Source organism: Anthonomus grandis, chromosome 4 (genome assembly GCF_022605725.1).
Source record: "Anthonomus grandis grandis chromosome 4, icAntGran1.3, whole genome shotgun sequence".
Taxonomy (NCBI): Eukaryota; Metazoa; Arthropoda; class Insecta; order Coleoptera; family Curculionidae; genus Anthonomus; species Anthonomus grandis.
This window is the reverse complement of record NC_065549.1, coordinates 14,282,706-14,301,883: the sequence shown is the minus strand read 5'-3', so window position 1 is coordinate 14,301,883 and position 19,178 is coordinate 14,282,706. Positions and strand designations below refer to the sequence as shown.

The window sequence follows — 19,178 nt, the reverse complement described above, 5'->3', positions numbered from 1 at the left end:
AATTCAAGATAGGATACAGGAGGACCAGCAGAAAATAACTGAACTGCTGGGGGTAATTAATAAAGAACCAGCAGTCGTGAAAGTTCTCAAGGTGATTAGATTGGGTGAGAAAAGAGGAAACAAGTCGAGACCACTTAAAGTGGTATTCTCTGACTGTAAGATTGCACGGGACATACTAATAATGGGAAATAAGAAGTCAAATTTACATGCATACAAATTAAAGAATGACTTAACAGTGATGCAAAGAGAATGCATCAGGAAGGTGGTTGCAGAGCTAAACAGCAGAAAAGAAGAAGGAGAGGAGAATTTAATAATTAAATATAGAAATAATGTGCCATACATAGTAAATTCTACCTCAAACAATGTTAGAAACAATAGAAAAAACGTAAATTAGCCCCATTGCAAGTATTTTGCTATAATGTTGGTGGCCTAAGAACTAAAATTAATGAATTAATTAAAGTTGTTTTATGCTCGCACTATGATATTTTGATATTTGTTGAGAGTTGGCTCTCTGATGACTACTCCGATGCTGAACTGTCTGTAAAGTCATTTAGTCTGTTCAGATGTGATCGTTCACCTTCTTCTAGCAGCAAAAGTCGCGGAGGAGGAATTTTGATATATATCAGGGATGTTATTGATTCAAGGAAGCTTACGTTGGTGTATGATTCAGTCGAACAATTATATATATTATGTAGAATTGGTAGTATTAGTTTTATAATTGGGGGAGTTTATATTCCCCCAAATTCTGCAATTAACTTATATGAAAGTCACTGCCATACTGTTGACATTCTCAGGCAAGAATATTCAAGCTGTGATTTTTATATTTTTGGTGATTTTAATGTACCTGATTCAAGTTGGGGAAATGACGACAATGGTGTGGTGTTGACAATGGTGTAGTTTTAGGTCAGCATTATGCTTGTTTGAGTTTTTATCAGAATATTACAATTCCAAATGATAGGCTTGTTTATTTAGATCTAATTTTTTCAAGCAAGCAAACTCTTGCTGTAATGGAAGCAGTTGATTGTCTTTTTGAGGGGTCATTAAATCACAAAGGGTATAATTTTGAAATTGATTTTAGTTGTGAAACTCAGTCGAATTTAAACTATGTAGAGTTTTATTATGATTTTAAAATGGGTGATTATATTGGTATTAATAATTACTTATGTGGAATTAATTGGGACTTGGTTTTAAGCTCAGCAGACATTAATATAGCAGTCTCACATTTTTATCATATACTGGATATGGCTATAGCACTTTTTGTTCCCCTAAAGAGATATAATACTTCAAAGTTTCCTAGTTGGTTTTCAGCTGAATTAAGATATTTAGTTAGGCAAAAGAAAATTGCACACAAATGCTACAGGGTCAGTCATAATGTGGCAGATTATATTACTTTTTCAAACATTAGGGCTAGATGTAAAACTTTGACTGATATTTGTTATGATAATTATATTTCAAACTTAGACCAACTACTCTACACTAACCCTAAAAGTTTTTGGTATAACATAAACAATATAGATCAATTAATAAACTTCCTAATTTAATGTATTATAATGATAATGAGTTCGTTGGCTGTGAACAGATAGCTGAAGGTTTTGCCCAGTTTTTTTCAACAGTCTATAGTCCTATTAATAATATAAACAATAATGGTGCTTTTATCAATCAGCAAGCAAAGTTAAATATGACCATTCCTAATCCCACCCTTTCCGTTGGGTTGATTTTTGATAAAATTACCAAGTTGCCACCCAAAGTTAGTTCAGGACCCGATGGCATTCCGAATTATTTTCTAATAAAGTGTGTATGTACTATTTCATACCCTCTTTTTATAATTTTTAAAAGATCTTTAGATTCTGCAATTTTTCCAACCTTGTGGAAACATAGTTTTGTAATGCCAATTTTTAAATCTGGCGACAATAGCAAAATCGAGAATTACAGAAGTGTTTGTATACAATCAGCCATTCCAAAGCTCCTGGACAGTCTTATCTATGATCAATTATATTTTTATTGTAAAGAGTTGTTACTTAGCAAACAACATGGATTTATTTCTGGAAAGTCTACTGTGACTAATTTGTTAGTGTTTCAGCAGAATCTGTTGAATGCCTTGGAGAGGGGATGTCAGATGGATGTAATCTACACCGACTTCTCCAAGGCGTTCGACAGAGTTGACCATAGTATTTTGGCAAAAAAATTGGATATTTTTGGATTTTCTAATCTTATGGTGAATTGGTTTGTAAATTCCCTGTCAGGGAGGACCCAGCAGGCACGAATAGGTAATGCAAGATCAAGCTATATTAATGTCACTTCAGGTGTTCCACAAGGTGGGCACTGTGCACCTTTGCTCTTTAATATTTTTGTGAATGATATTGGTGCCTGTTTTGAGAACAGTGACTTCCTTTTATTTGCTGATGATTTGAAGTTTTTTAGAGAGATTTTATCAATACTTGATCAGATTTTGTTGCAAAGTGATTTGGATAGATTCAATGAGTGGTGTGTTACCAACAATTTGTTTTTGAATGTAAGCAAATGCAATTATATAAGTTTTCTCAAGCGTACTAAAAAGGTTGTCACTCCATATATTATTCAAGGAAGTACACTTCAATATTGCAGCATAGTTAAAGATCTTGGTATCTCGTTTGATGTTCATTTAAACTTTAATGCACACATAAACAATATTGTTCTCAAATCCTTTAAGAATCTGGGTTTTGTACTAAGGAACTGTAAAGAATTTTCTATAGAGACCTGTAAGAGGTTATACATGTCATTGGTTGTTTCATTGCTGGAATATGGCTGTGATATGGTCGCCCTTTTACATGAATAATTGCTTGTCCTTGGAAAGAGTTCAGAACAAATTTATTAGGTTTTGTCTCTATAAACTTCGAATAAGAATTCCGGATGATCATGTTTATGATATTGTTTTAGAAATACTTGATATGAAGACATTGAGACAAAGACGGATATATGGAGATTTAATTTTTTTGTATAAATTATTGAATGGTCAGATAATTTGTCCAGAACTTCTGATGACAATACAATTTAATATTCTATCTAGGAATTTAAGGCAGTATCGTGTCTTTTCATTACCATTTCATAGCGCCAATTATGCATTACATGCTCCTATTGAAAGAACTCTAAGAATTGTCAATACTAGGGAGGTTGAAATTTTGGGCATTTCCTTATCTAGATTTAAGAGTCAAATAAGAGAAATTGTTTAATTTTTTTTTTTTAGTGCTATACTGAATATTATACTTTAGTAGGGTATGTTTTTAGTATTTTTAGAATTCTGTTATATTGATTTAAGTTATAAAACTATTTTCGGTATTTTACATTTATAAGTAGGCTTTATTACTGCTTAATAGTTAGTATTTTACTGTTAAGTATGGTTAGGTTCAATTGATTTTCTATTTAATTTACTGTTGTAATGGGGTTGATCCCGTAAAATAAATAAATAAATAAAAATAAAATTTGTTTTAGCTACTTCACTGCTTAACTTTATTGAAATAATGTGATATTTATTGTGTGAATATTTTAATTATTATTTTAAATAGTTATATTCACTTGTAAGTCTAAATTTGTAAACAGCTTCCAAGTTACTCAGTTTATTATCCTTGTTAGAGAAGAATGTACTTAATGAAATTGTATGTTGAGTGTCTTTCGAAAACTTCCATCTGAAATGTTTTGATCTCATAATAATTTTAATCCCTCCTATCTTCGTTCTTTTTCTCCTTCCTTTAGCCAGAATGGTTTTCAAAACTCAAGGCAATCATTCATAAAAATATATTGATTTTGATTAAAAATAAAAAGATTAGCCAGGAATAAATTTGCCAACCTCTTGACCTAAATTAGGTCATTCTTAGGAGAACTTAACTATCTATATTATTCCTCACACTTTTGTTTACATTAGCCTAATTGAGGCCTAACTATAAGCAAAGAAAAATGCGTTTTTCGAAAACCGTTTTTAGTTTTACTATGAATTGAGAAAAAAACTTTTGAATATTTGCAGTTTTTAACATATTTTAACCATTATTTAATTACTAATATTATATGTAGTACTAAAAATGATTTCAAATAAATTGACCCAATAATGATATGACGTAGCATTAATTTTTCAATTTCTTAAAAGAGCTTTAAATCAAAATAGAAGTTTGCCAAGTATTTAAGTATTATACTTTAAGGCATACTGAATTATTCTTGATCCAGGGTAATATTTGTAACACAAAAAATAGTTTTTTATGAGTAACTATAATAGGATTGGGCTCAAAATTATGAATTTTATAATTTAGAACAGACCTGGTCTAAATACAAAAATATGTATTTTGTTTTTAAGTCACAGAAACCAACTCTATTGTTTTTTAAACATCTTATTAAATTCCAGATTAGGGTAATAGTAGTATTAAGATTTAAAAGTCATTAAGGATCGTTTAAAATGAATTAATATAAAATCAACTTCTGCTTTTGGTATTTCTTATATTTACAAAATAATTTAGCTAAAGCAACAATCTTATACTCAAATCACATTTGTAAAAATGACTAACAACTGAATACAATATGTAAAAATCACATTTGTTCACTTACTGGACACATCCTAGTCCTAAACATCATACTCTGCCCCAGCAATCTTTTCATCAGAAATGAAACTCATTATCCACATAGCATTAGAATCTCCAATCCATAAGAGAGCCATCAAAAGTCCTTCAATAACTCCCAAAACAACACCTCCGATAACATCTAATAGGTGATGACGTTGCATAAGAACTCTGCTTATACAAAGAGCAGTAGTCCAAGCAAGAAGTGGTAGATGAAAAAATATTGGGATTGGCCAGAGAAATATGAAAATAAAGGCGACCATGGCTGCTCGGCTGCAATGACCTGTCGACAATATGGCACTGGTGTTACTAATAGATACTTGGTAGCTTTAAAATTTACCTGAAGGAAAACTGAAATGGTCTGGACCAAATTCGGCAAAGGCGTCTTTCTTATTTTCTAAAGGCCGCCTTCTTCTGAAGAACGCTTTCGCTATTGCTACTAGAACTATGTCCAGAATTAATGCTAAAACATTTACAAAAAAAATTAAGCTTTATAAAGAAGCCATATAATAGAAAATAAATTTTTTTAGAACATAGATATCTTACCCATGATCATGTTGACTTGAAGGCCGATCAAGTGAGTATTATTGAATAACCATGTAAAGGCAATCCAGAAAGCTAGCCATGGTATTCCATGACAAGTTACCTAAAAAAAATAGAAAATAAATGTATGTAGCATATTAGAAGTATTCATAAAATTACTGAAAACAAGTTTTTCTTTAATGTCTAATAAGTTTTAAAATATTTGCTGTAATTTAATAATATGTATTTGGTAAATTTGCATAAAAATTTGCAAAGCTCATATGATTCAAAACAACTCTTTTATGAGTTTTATTATTAACAATCACATACTAAAAGACAAAAATTAACTAGATCAAGAAAGACAACCACTATATTTTTTGAAGATTCCTAAAAACTGTAGGTTTTCTGAATTTTAAATATTGAGGGTTATTATATTCCAATTTTCAGACATAAATGATCCAAACTGCATTAGTATTATGAGTATTGCCCTGAGCTTTCTAGGAGAATTGAGTATACAATTTTTGGGACAATACCAGTAGAAATAGATTTATTAGGCTTTATTATTAAACGAATGTCATATTCATTGTGTGTGAAGACTCTATTCATTATAATCATTATTGCAAGGTTTTAAATAGTTATATTCACTTCGTTTTGGTTTATACTTCCTCTTTATAAATATGTTTAAACAGGCAGGTCACCATTCTTGTTAGAGGAGAATGTTCTTGATATGATGGAATTATGTGTCAAATTTGTCTTTGAAAAACTAGAAATAAAAGAAATGCAACTAATTTGTTATAATCTATATTGTTATTTATCATTGATGTATTAGTTGTGCTGGATGTGATGATGATAAAAAATCCAAGCATTCTTATACTGTAGTATAAGAATGTTTATGTTTGGTATATAGTATAAATTATGAATAATTATGAAAAAACAAGTACGGCATAAACAAGTAAGGCATAAGCCTCTAATTATAATAGCACTGACCAAAACTGTCTTTTTCAAAATATAAAACAGATCATTTTATGAAATCCCTGACTGCTGAAAATTATAATATATCAGTTAGTTCTCATCTCTGACTAATCAACATGCTATTCTAAAGCTTGAAAATTCCCAATTATGAAGCCTTATTTGTCCGCAGAGCCGAAAAATGTACACATTTTCATTACAAAATTGATTAATTAGTTAAATAATACTAATAAATTAAGAAAGTAATCAAAAATTCCTAATTTTATCAAAGGCTTTGGGGAGATTTATTTTTTTGATTCCATTATCTAAGTTGTATCTCATCATATTATTCCATCGCATTGTCTGCTATGTTCTTACTCTATTGTTAAGGTATTGCCGGTTTTCATTTTAGTATAGAAGTAAGGGCTTATAACAAATAGTTGTATATAATTCCACTTAAAATACATAATTGCTATTTCTATTTTATTTAACTGTATATGCTTTTTCTCAGATTGCTGCTCTGGGAGTCTGGAATGTTAAATTATAGTTCATAATCTAATCATACTCTAAATTTTAAGGACGCATTGGCAAAATTCCAGGCTCTTTTGGTTTAAACTTTTAACCCTTGTTATCTTTTGAAGCCTCTTAAGCAAAATATAAACTGGATGACTGTGGGAATAAAAAGGTCAGTAAAGAATATAAGATCTTTGCATTATATCAAAGTTTCATATTTTTAATTAATTTTTGGTAAATTATTTTTCTGCTTATAGATCCATATTGTGTAGGATTGTCAGGGAAACAAGGTGAATATACTCTAGGAGCAGATTGGGAAGGTATTCCAATCAACAGAGGAAATCATTAATGAAATTCAAGGTAAACACAACGTTACTAGAATTGTAAAAGAAATATAAAACGATCAGAAAATGAGATTAACAACTTCTATAGAAATATTACTGATAATTTAACATAATATAAAAATAAATAAAAACTTTAGATATTTTATGAAATATATAAATGTACAAGAATCAAGCAAAATTAAACAAAAACAAAAAGTCTAGATAGGATTGTATTTCAATCAAAGTTTTGCTTAAATTTCCTGATATGGCTCTGGCAGAGTGCATGAAATTATCTTTCAAAACTGGTATTTTCCCAGATAGTTTAAAGATAGCTAATGTTCTTCTTTAAAAGGGTGGCAAACTGATGATTGCAACTATAAGCCAGTTCTGTTACCATGGATATCTAAGATTATAGAAATACTGGTAAAGAAACAAGTCATTGCTTTTGTAGAGAATAATAGAATACTAAATTAATTTTTTTTAAATCCAGATCTAAAAATGATGCCTTTTTTAATTTCTTAGAGTAACTGTATTTAAGCTGTCAATTGTCTGTCAGTTGTCAATAAAGGATCAAAGTCTGATCAGGGGTCAGTTACAACTTGTGGAGCACCTTAAGGCTCAGTGTTAACTCTTGGTTTTCTGTTCTTATTGTATATTAATGATGTTGCAAGTTTCAGTGTTTTTGGTAAATTTGCATTTGTCACTGATGATGTCATCAATTTGTGAAGCTGTTGACATTGGTAAAGAAATGTTGTGATTCAAACAAGTTATCTTATTGACCATTAAAAATAGTCAATGTTCAGTTTCTTTTAAGGACAATATGCTAATAAATGTAACAGAAAATAATTTCTTGGTACTATATACTTAGAAGCTGAAATTTTAAACACATATTTTTTTTTAAACAAGGAATTATCTTCTTATTGTTTTACTCAGACAACTACTGTTTGAGACAGACCTATTTTGCATTAAGAGAAACTCATATCCAATATAGCATATGTTTTAAGGTTCTTATGCAAAACAGCTGATGCACACAGTATTTAAAAATTGAGAGATTCATGTAAACCTCTTGTTCTTGCTATCAATATATTTTTATTTAAGAAACAGTTTCTCTGAACCACTAAAAATATAGGCACCCTCTGGCTAAAAATATGACCTCACATAACACAAGACAAACTTATGATTTGTTGTTGCCTATTCGAAGTTCAGGCCTGCATTATTTTCAAAAGGTCAAGCCTTTTCAATCATTTACCAGTTAGCTTAAGAAAAATCTGTGATGAAAGGAGCTTTAGGCAGGAAGTAAAGAAGTTGCTACTAACAAGGGATTATTATGATGTTCAGGAGTTTTTCAGTGAGCAATTTTAATTGTATGGTTCTTTTAAGTTGATTCATTTTTTCATTTTTGAATTTAGTGTTTAAGGTATCACCAAGACTATCACTGTGTACTCATGTTAAATTTTTCTCCAGCTTTATCAATAAGTTACTGTACTTTGATTGATTTTTTTTTAAATTATTTTGGCATAAAGGTGCCAGAATTATTTGAAATTATTTATACCTAGTAAAAGCTTATTAAAAATTATTATAAATACATAAAACTCATTAGATCTTTTACATAAGATCTGCTGATATCTGTCAAAATGTAAATTCACAATTGGTGTTCCACATTATAAAAGTGCAATTTTATTATATAATTCTGTATAAGTGTTCATTAAAAAATTATCAAGGAAATCCCAAAAATCTGTTATAATATTAATTATTTTTTTTTATTTTTTAAGTCTAAAGGCCGATTTACACGATGCCAGTAACTGGCGCCAGTCTCACTGGCAAGCCAGTTTTTTACTGGCCAAGTGTTGTGCCTAAAGTTGTTCACACGATGTCAGTAAGTTCAAGTCAGTTGTGAATTTGTACTGTGTTGTTTTTAAAAATGAATTCGAGAAAAATTGAACTTTTTAAAAAAAGAACAATAAGAACCGTGATTATGTTAGTAAAAGATGAATTGAGTAATATGTTAAATGAAGAATTGAAAAAAAGAAGCGACTATGGGTGAGAAAATGGATCAGTGAGAGATCAATAACAGGAGGTTCGGCTTTGCTGTTAAAACAGCTTAGATTAGAAGATCCCTCTAAGTACAGATTGGCGTTACGACTTACAGCCGAAAATTTTGACGAGTTACTTTCTCTCATAGAACACCCTATTCAGTGTCAAGACACCATAATGAGAGATGCACTACCCGCAAAAATAAAGTTAGAAATAACGTTGACATACTTAGCTACAGGAATGTCTTACCCAAGCAAAAGTCACTTTTATCGTGTTTCCAAATCTGCTATATCACAGTTAATACCAGAAGTGTGTCGGGCAATTTTTAGAGCATTAAAACAATTTATTAAGGTAAAGTATGTTTAATATATGCGGAATAATTTACACTACATATTTCTCAAAGCAGTCACTATTATATCACTGGCTTGTGTGCTTTCGTCCAGGCTATCATTGTGACATGAAATTGAGGAAAAATCGTTGTAGTGAGAAGCCGAAGAAGAACTTGTAGTGCCTGTTGGACTGATTTCTGGTGGGGGACAGTATAATGCTGGTTGGTAGGTCGACTGCTAATAATGGACGCTGGCATACGCTTGAGAGGGCATGTTTGATTGCACCGGTTGCTGAATATTAAAATATGCAGAATTAGGTTTCTTGGCTTTTATATCAGCAAGTCTGCATTGAGTTAATATGCTCTGTATTTTTTCTTGAGCAATGATTGCTTGTTCTTCGGATAATTTCTTTAATTGAGCTGATACACTCTTTCCAAATACGTCATGTTCTGTTTCTTCCATATTTTTATCTATATTTTTTAAATCGTCAATTAATGAAAACATTTGTGAGAGTTTGCTGTGCTTAGATTTTAGGGATGCTGTAGTAAGTGGCCGTTTTTCTGCGCTTGATTTATTCTCCATGGGTGATGTTACTGCCGGAGAACCTTACACCTATTTTCCGAGCTTGGTGAAACTGAACGTTCCATGTCGTTGATAGGGTTTTGTTCGACATTTTCTATGTTATCCTGCAAATAAAAGAACAAAATATATTAACAAAACTGTAATTTCAATAGGTTACAAAAAGAAAAAATATCTAATCATGTTATTTCATTTTTTAGATGCCAAATACAGAAGAGGAATGGAAAACCATTGAGGCGGGCTTTAATACAAAATGGAATTTTCCAACGTGTTATGGCTCAATAGATGGAAAACATGTAGAAATCAGAGCTCCCTCTAATAGTGGAAGTAACTTTTTTAACTATAAAAAAACAAGTAGCATCATATTGTTAGCTATTGTTGATCACAACTACTGTTTTTCATGCATAAACGTTGGCGCAAGTAGCAATGCATCTGATGGTGGTGTTTTCAAAAACTGTTCAATTCAACTAGAAAATGGCCTGTTACCTGAAGATGGAGTTATTGTTGGAGATGCAGCATTTCCGCTTAAGACATATTTATTAAAGCCATATCCAGGCGTTAACCTCAGTGCAGAAGAAAAAATATTTAATTACAGGCTATCACGTGCCAGACGTCATCATTTTTGCAACTTGTGCACTACATAATTGGCTAAGAAAAAAATCAAAATCCTATATCACTGCAATTTGTATAGAGAGGGAAGATCAAGATGGAAATATTGTACCAGGCTTATGGAGGCATGAAATAACTCCCTTCCTTAAAAAGTATCTCGAATCAAGGAAGTAATCATTCAGCAAATATTGCTAGAGAAAAAAGAGATAAATATAAGAATTTTTTTATGGACGACGGTAGTGTTCCGTGGCAATTTGGTCACATATAGTATTATAAAAATAGTAAATAATGTTAAACTAAACTTATAAATATACATATTATTTTTCTTACCGTTGTTCTTCGTCTTAGTTAATTCCTCAAACCATGTTACTCTCGGTATATAGACATTTCCCCCAGCGCCAGATCTAGTAGATTTCTCGATTTTATCGACTTCTAAATAGTAAGTATTTCTAACACTTTTTATCTTATTTTTTATGTCCTCAATCGTAATACCTTCAATACCAATTTCGGTCCGAATTTGTTGAAGAGCCGATGTTTGGTTTTGTTTGTTTTTATATTCCTGGCATCGAATATTCCATAGGCATTCATGCTCTCTATACAGTTGAACAAGCTTTAAAGTTTCATCTGCACTAAACTTACGGGCGATTTTTTCAAAAACACCCAGAAATAATTACAAAAAATAAACTAAATAATTCAACTTTCAAGACAGCCTTCCTAAGTATGCTACTGACTGGCGGCAACGTGTTTAGACGCTGCCTAAGCACTGGCGCGGGTGTTGCGGAGCATGGAGGTGAAATCGACTGGCATGAAAAATAGGCAAACCCTCTATTCTCGCCAGCGCAGTCGGCCAGCACTGCACTGGCACAGAATAGTGTCTACACGATACCAGCGCTGGCGTGCCAGTCACTGGCATTGTGTAAATCGGCCTTTAGTTACATTTATTATTAAAGATCATTTGAAAAATTAATAGTGTTAAATAATAGGAAAATATTGTTAAGTAGCACATTTTATTCTCTTAAATGAATTCTATCACAAATAATTGCTTTTTGTTTTAGATGCTTAAGCTATTTGACTTAGTTATTATTCTTTCAAACTAAATACATTTCTATTTTTTTGTCATATAAAAAAAGTATTTACCTCATGGTCTTACATTTTACAATTTCTAATTTCCATGTTCATAATTAATAATTATAAATTTTAATCTCTTGTAATTTATCCTTCATGTACATATATGTATACTTTGATCATTTTTTTTCTATAGCTTTGTAAATAAAAGTTGTGAAGCTCTTCATATAATAAAGCATTTTTTGATTTGATTTTGTCTAACTTTTATTGACTTTTTAAACTGAATTTCAATGAAATATATTTAACCTGCTCATATACATTAATACAGTATTACAGGCACAGGTGATTAGCTCCTAATGATTCACCTATTAAACCACATTAAGCATAAATAGTTTCTCAGGGAGAGACGGGTGCATTCGACACAATCGGCATTCGACATAATGGACATTCGACACAATACCCGCGAAATATTTTAAACGTTCGAGTATGATCGGTTGGGTCTTTTACACGTCAGCCAATTTTTATTCGAAATAACTGTAGTGTTCTAGTGTCATCTAACACAAAATAGGGTTAGGTATAGGTATATTATTTTGTTTACATTCGAGTCGTGCTTACAATAATTAGTTTATATTTATCGATAGTTTGCCAAAAGTTATTAATTTGTGAGTTGTGAGTTCTTCAGTATATTTGAAACTTTAAGATAACTAGAAAGGACCTGGGATGATACTTCCATATGATACCATGAAGCCATTCTCGCTAGGATTCCATGCAACACTGTATTTCCTTCATCTCATTATATAGGAAGAATTTTCAGCAGAGCAAATTTTAATGCTTTTTCTTCTACTGCAGCTTTGGTTAATTGGAATGCAGTTGAAATGGCTCCTGACCCGTTTACTTTGTTATTTCATGTGCTATGTGACAAGTTCAATCAGTGTTTTCCTAAAAAGAGGCTTAAAATGAAAAATAGAAAACCATGGGTCACAGCAGGCCTCAGAACTTCAGCTAAAAACCTCCGTTTTTTGGCTAAGCTGTGCAAGTTTACAACTAATGCAAACATTATTCTTTATCATCAGAAATATCGTAGTCTATATAGAAAGACGATAAAAGCAGCTAAGGTTAAATATTATAGTGACCACTTGAATATGTCCTCAAATAGGCAGAGAGAATGTTGGTCAATTATAAATGACTTCAGGCATTCTCACAAGAAAGTTTCAGAACCAGAAGTAAGACCAAATAGTTTAAATGATTATTACTGTAATATTCCTCATTTATTGCTCAAGGATGTGAATACTAATATTGATCCTTAGCATTATATTCAACAAGTGTCAGTTCAAAATTCTTTTTTCTTTTATCCTGTTAGCCTTACTAATGTTAGAGATGCAATTAAAAGCTTAAAAAACCATAAATCAGCTGGAGCTGATGGAATATCATCAAAATTACTACTCCTTTTGCCTGACTCAGCATTGAATGCCTTAGCTTCTGCCATAAATAATTCCTTTCATAATGGCATATTTCCAGCATGTTTGAAGGAGGCAGTGGTTATCCCTCTTTATAAGGGTGGAGATGTGAGTGAGCCTTGTAATTTCCATCCAATTTCTATATTATCTACCCTCTCCAAGATAGTTGAAAAACTTGCAAAAATCAGAATTTTATCTTTTTTGCAACAATTGCATTTTATCTGCAAATCAGTTTGGATTTCAAACGGGAAAAGGGACTCATGACGCTGTTTTCGGCTTTTTGGAGAGTGTCTATGTGTCCTTAAATTCTGGAGAGTCCGCGGCGGCAGTGTTTTGCGATTTATCCAAGGCATTTGATTGTGTAGATCATGGAATACTGCTGTCTAAGCTCAATAATTATGGCTTTAGAGGTGTGGCATTGCAATGGCTGGAATCCTATCTGTCTAATCGTACCCAAAGAGTTACAGTATCTGGATGTTTATCCGATTCCAGATCCCTTAAAACTGGAGTACCTCAGAGTTGAGTGTTAGGACCACTATTATTTTTGCTCTATGTAAATGATTTGGGTTCATTAAAACTGCAGGGCAAAGTGGTTCAGTTTGCTGATGATACCACCATTTTATGGAATCATAGAAATTCTGATAATGTTAGAGCCCAGGTTTTTAAGGATCTTAAGATTTTATCAGAGTGGTGTGCTGCAAACAGGCTTGTATTTAATGTGGGCAAAACCTTTATTATGGGATTTAAGTGTGACGTTCAGGGCCTTATGTTTAGTGAAAACTCCCCCTTGCAAAACAAAGAAAGCTGTAAGTTCCTTGGTATTACCATTAATGGTCGCCTTCGCTTCGAAGATCATATCCTAAATCTTGCATCAAAATTATCCTCTGGATGCTTTGCAGTAAGAATGGCGGGGCATCAGCTGGGAGGGGTAGTTGCATGTTCAGTGTACTTTTCTCTTATTGAGTCCCACCTTCGTTATGGCTTGCCTTTTTGGGGTTTAAGCAACAAGGGATTATTAAACATAATTTTTGTGATTCAAAAAAAGGCAGTTAGATACCTATGTTCCGCTGGGTTAAGAGATTCTTGTAAACCTCTCTTTATATCTAAAAAAATCCTAACTCTTTTTTCTCTTTTTATCTTAGAAACAGCTACTCTTATTCATAAATGTCCTAAACCTCCCTCTAACACTGGTCATATGACTCGCCAGGTTAAAGATTTTCCCTTACCAATCCCTACATCCTCCCTCACCAAGAACTCACTTATATACCTTAGCAAAAAAATTTACAACCATGTTCCTCTATGTATCAGACAAATTTTAGAAGTTAAGAGATTCAAAAAGGAATTAAAATCACTTTTATTATCCAGGGCATATTATAGCCTTGATGATTTTTTTAATGATACCTTTTAACCTGTGCTCTGATATCATTTTAGTGTTTTAGTTTTGTTTCCTGTTAAATAATTTAATTTACTTCTTCTAAATTCTGTTTTATTGACAGCTTTACTTATTTTTTAATGGAATTTATCAAAAAGATGCTTTTCTTTTCTCAGTCTGTTTTGTTATGATTAATTTTGGTAATGTGTGTAAATTTTTTTGTGTAAGTGTTTTAGATGTTATGTTTGTTTGAAATTTGAAATTTAGTGAAAAAGTGAATTTGGAATTTTTTAGTTTTTAGGATGCTTGTACACAAGATTTTGTTGTCTTACATAATATATAGCACATTTTCTTTCTTCCTTTCTTTCTTCCTGATACTGATTAAGAAACACTATAACTAACTTTGTGTAATTTACTACTTGGCCTCCTATCCATCCTTCTGAATTGGTGTTAAAATAAAATTGGTGTTGAATTGGTGTAGTGTAAAAAAGTGCAATGAGTTATTAGTTAATAATATTTATAAGTAGGAAAAGAAACAGGTTCTTAGAGAATATCATATATTACAGCCTTATTTAGATTGAGCCAAGTTTTCATTCATATTGTTGAGTTTTGTCAGGGCTGGAATGTATACAAATTACGGTATCAGTTTACTATCTTATCGACTACCCATTTTCAAGATTAAAAAAAGAAAGACAGGTACATAGGATAGTGAATGTCGTATTCATCATAATTTCATTGTCGGAGACCAAAAATTTCAATTTTTTCAATTTTTTTTTTTTTTTTTTAAATCGTTTAAAAAAAAGTGACTATATGAAATAATTACCCCTGGCGTAACAGTTTACTATCCTATCAAACGCCGTTTTTTTGTACGAATTTAAAAAATTAAACAGTTACAAAAGTTAATGTATGTCATATTTATTATAAATTCGTTGTCAGAGACTCAATCATTCGATTTTGATCAGTTTTGCTTATGAGAAATGATTATTCACCCAACAGGTCCTTTTTGCACCCAGCGCCTTTTTATATAAAAAAAAATCACTACCAACCCAGCTCAGCCCCAACAAACCCAACCCAACCCCGATAATTCAGTGTCGCGAAAGGTTGGCGGAGTCACTTTGGGAGTGTGTCGAATGTCCATTATGTTATTTGCCTGTTTTCCCTCAGGACAGTCTTCATTAAAATATGTTTATAAAAATGTTAGGTCTTTCTGGTATGTGTTTCTAATTATTGACTCCACCAGGGTAAAGTAACCACAAATTGCCGACGGTAATGAAACACATGCGATATACACGGACTTTAGTAAAGCCTTCGATAGGGTCAACCATAATATTCTTATCTCTCATATTTCAGATCTCGGCATCAGCGGATCTCTTTTACTTTGGATCAAGTCTTATCTGATGGATAGAGAGCAGCGTGTTAAAATTGGTGGTTTTTTGTCCAACCCATTTTTGACAACCTCAGGGCTCCCATTTGGGACCATTGTTATTCAGTCTCTTTATCAATCACCTCGGCTCCCTACTGGAGTCTGAGTTTTTGCTCTTCGCTGATGATTTAAAAATTTTTCGGCGGATTTCTCCTCTCAGGATCAGTTGGTGCTTCAGAGAGATATAAACAGAGTGTTTTCCTGGTGTAAGTCATGAATGAAATGTCATTGAATGTTAGGAAATGTGGGTTTATGAGGTTTACTCGTTTAAGGGTCTCCCCTCCTTGTCAATATGTTATTGATGGTATCCCCTTGAAGGAGCTTGACTCAGTCAAGGATCTGGGTGTCTTTCTGGACCGGAGTCTTACTTTCTCCCACCACTTTGAAAATACTGTAAATAGAGCTAATTTATTTATTTATTTATTTATTCATCAACGTATATAACATTTCAAGTACTTATTAATAATTAACAGTAGTCTTAAGTAAAAACTATAATACTAATAAACAATACTGTACTAAACATAATCCAAAGAGTGGGAGTAGGGCACTATCCCAAGATAGTTGCCCTAGCTGACGACTTAAATTTATTTAAAGATGTACTGAAAAAATCAAGATCTTTTGCAAATCTATTCACTGTAGAAGCTATTCTATTTATAGGACTGTTTAGTAGATAGGATGTTCTGCAAAAGGGAATGTGGAGAAGCGCCTGACCTCGTGTTGTGTAAGAAGATACATGCAAAGAGAAAAGGCACAGACATTCCGGACTTCTAACAATACCATTCAGAACCTTAAATGCAAAGCAAACATCAAAGAACTGCCTTCTACTTGATAAGGAGTTTATGCTCAGGTAGGACATGGTCTCTGAACAGGTAAGATCCAGGCCTGACTTCATAAGAGTATATCTGGCAAACCTGATAAATACTGCTTGGTTTTATCAAAAGATCTTGCAAAGACTTTACTAATGTGTCAGCATTGAAGACACTATATATTTGCCTGGTGAGATCTCTTCTCGAATTCTCCAATATTGTTTGGTCACCTCATTTTCTGATTCACATTGAGAGACTTGAAAATATCCAGCACAAGTTTATCAGGTTTGCCAGATATACTCTTATGAAGTCAGGCCTGGATCTTACCTGTTCAGAGACCATGTCCTACCTGAGCATAAACTCCTTATCAAGTAGAAGGCAGTTCTTTGATGTTTGCTTTGCATTTAAGGTTCTGAATGGTATTGTTAGAAGTCCGGAATGTCTGTGCCTTTTCTCTTTGCATGTATCTTCTTACACAATACGAGGTCAGGCGGTTCTCCACATTCCCTTTTGCAGAACATCCTATCTACTAAACAGTCCTATAAATAGAATAGCTTCTACAGTGAATAGATTTGCAAAAGATCTTGATTTTTTCAGTACATCTTTAAATAAATTTAAGTCGTCAGCTAGGGCATCTTGGGATAGTGCCCTACTCCCACTCTTTGGATTATGTTTAGCACAGTATTGTTTATTAGTATTATAGTTTTTACTTAAGACTACTGTTAATTATTAATAAGTACTTGAAATGTTATATACGTCGATGAATAAATAAATAAATAAATAAATAAAATCTTATAAAAATACAAGTGAAAACAGAGAATGAATCATATACCAGAGAGACATTGTGTGAATATTTTAAAAATTGGACTTTAAACCTATAAATATTGTTTCACAATTACCTCTAAAGCCTTATAGTGTTTTCTAAGTGAATGTAAAGGGGCCAAGCTATTTCCCCACACTACAAATTTTCTTGTTAGTTCTTCATCGGCAGAGAGTATTTCCTGAAGCCAAGTGGGTGGTCGCCTTTTAGGACTTCCCTATTATAATAAAAGAGAAGTATTTCTTTATTTATTTAGCATATAGGAAATGAAATTGCAAAACTTACTTCAGCCATTATAACAAATTTTCTGCAAAATTGAAAAAAGGTAAGTATGGATAATGGATATTATTTTTATCTACTCTATTAAGGTTTATCCCTATTTCTTATCTAATCTTTTTTATATTTAAAATGTAAATTGGAAATGATGAAAAATTATGAAAAATAAATAAAATAAATAATAATGAAGTTAGCAACTAACTGTCGCTGTCAAAATTGTCAATAAAAAGTTGACAGCCAAATTAAAATGTCAGTTATAGTTTAGATGAGGTAATAGAGGGAACTCGTAAAATTATATAAGAAAATTGCTAAGCTGAGCCGATTTTCAACGTGGAATGATTCTTAGTTAGTATTTATATATAAATGCGTTTCTGCAATTCGGGTTTTAACCAAAATAGGGGAAAACGTGAAGTCACGGATCAGCCGTTTGGCGTATGGTATTTACCAATTATTACCCGGTTTTGGATTTGTTACTTTTTTAGTTATACAGTCCAGAAGAAGGTTATGTTTAGATTGTAAAAAATTGATTGAGGATTGCGATATGGTGTGCAATGTGCTTGATGGTACTTATGTTAGAAATTTTATATTATGATATATTTTCAATTGTTGCGTAATAAAGTATTAATAAAGGTACGCTACTTAGAGAAGAAAAGTTAAAGAACGAAAATTTAAAAATAATTTTGGCAATAAGTTGTTGGCTTTAGCCATGCAAATTTAGATGGCATTATTCATAATTTAGTTTAAATACAATAAAAGCATAATATTTTATTCGAGAGAAAAGAGTGGCTTAAGCTCTGGAGGATCAAAAAACTCGACTTCATTTTTTAATCAAACAGAAAAGAAAAAACAAAAACTTCAACTCAATTGCTAATAACTAATTCATTTCAGCGACTATTTCGTTATATCATAATTTTTAAGTGGTGGGGGAACAATACGTCACACTCACCTGTCAAAGTTGTCAACAAAAAGGGTAACCGCGGTTTTTACCAATTCCAATTAAAAAAATATCAGTTATAGTTCAGATTAGGTAATAGAGAGAACTCATAAAGTTGTATAAGGATACTGCACAAGAATTAAGGTAGGGACACATTGCGGTGATCATACTCTCATTAATCTTTTGGAAATGGATAACCACAGCGATTTTTTTATGTATTTCCGAATGAATAAACAGTTTCAGTATTTACATTCGTTAGTGGAAATAGATATTTAAAAAATCAGAACGACGTTTAGAGGCAATATCAAGGGACGACTTACAGTAAGAAAACTTTTTTTTAATCATTAATGGTTACATTTCTTAATTGCTTTAAACATAAAATTGAAACATATTTTTCAGGAAAGTAGAAAAAGTATAAATTTCATTACTAAGATAAAAAAGATAAACTTCATAAGACACACAACATTCTATAAATAAAGAACTTCAGATTGTATTCATTGCAGTAATTATCTATTGGAAGACTCGATCTTGTTGAAATGAATTATATATTGCATAAATTTCATAACCCGTCTCATAATTTACTATGTG

At 31.9% G+C, this 19,178-nt stretch overlaps 1 protein-coding gene across 1 annotated transcript; it reads right to left on the bottom strand.

The window, feature by feature from the left end:
- Nucleotides 1-4,441: 4,441 nt before the first annotated feature.
- On the bottom strand, nt 4,442-17,859 carry LOC126734947 (polyisoprenoid diphosphate/phosphate phosphohydrolase PLPP6). Its single transcript, XM_050438806.1, has 5 exons — nt 17,666-17,859; nt 17,460-17,597; nt 5,127-5,226; nt 4,921-5,043; nt 4,442-4,863 (listed from the first exon to the last, which is right to left on the bottom strand). The coding sequence occupies exons 1-5, from the start codon at nt 17,672-17,674 to the stop codon at nt 4,586-4,588; spliced, it is 648 nt and encodes a 215-aa protein (XP_050294763.1). The 5' UTR covers nt 17,675-17,859; the 3' UTR covers nt 4,442-4,585.
- Nucleotides 17,860-19,178: the final 1,319 nt, after the last annotated feature.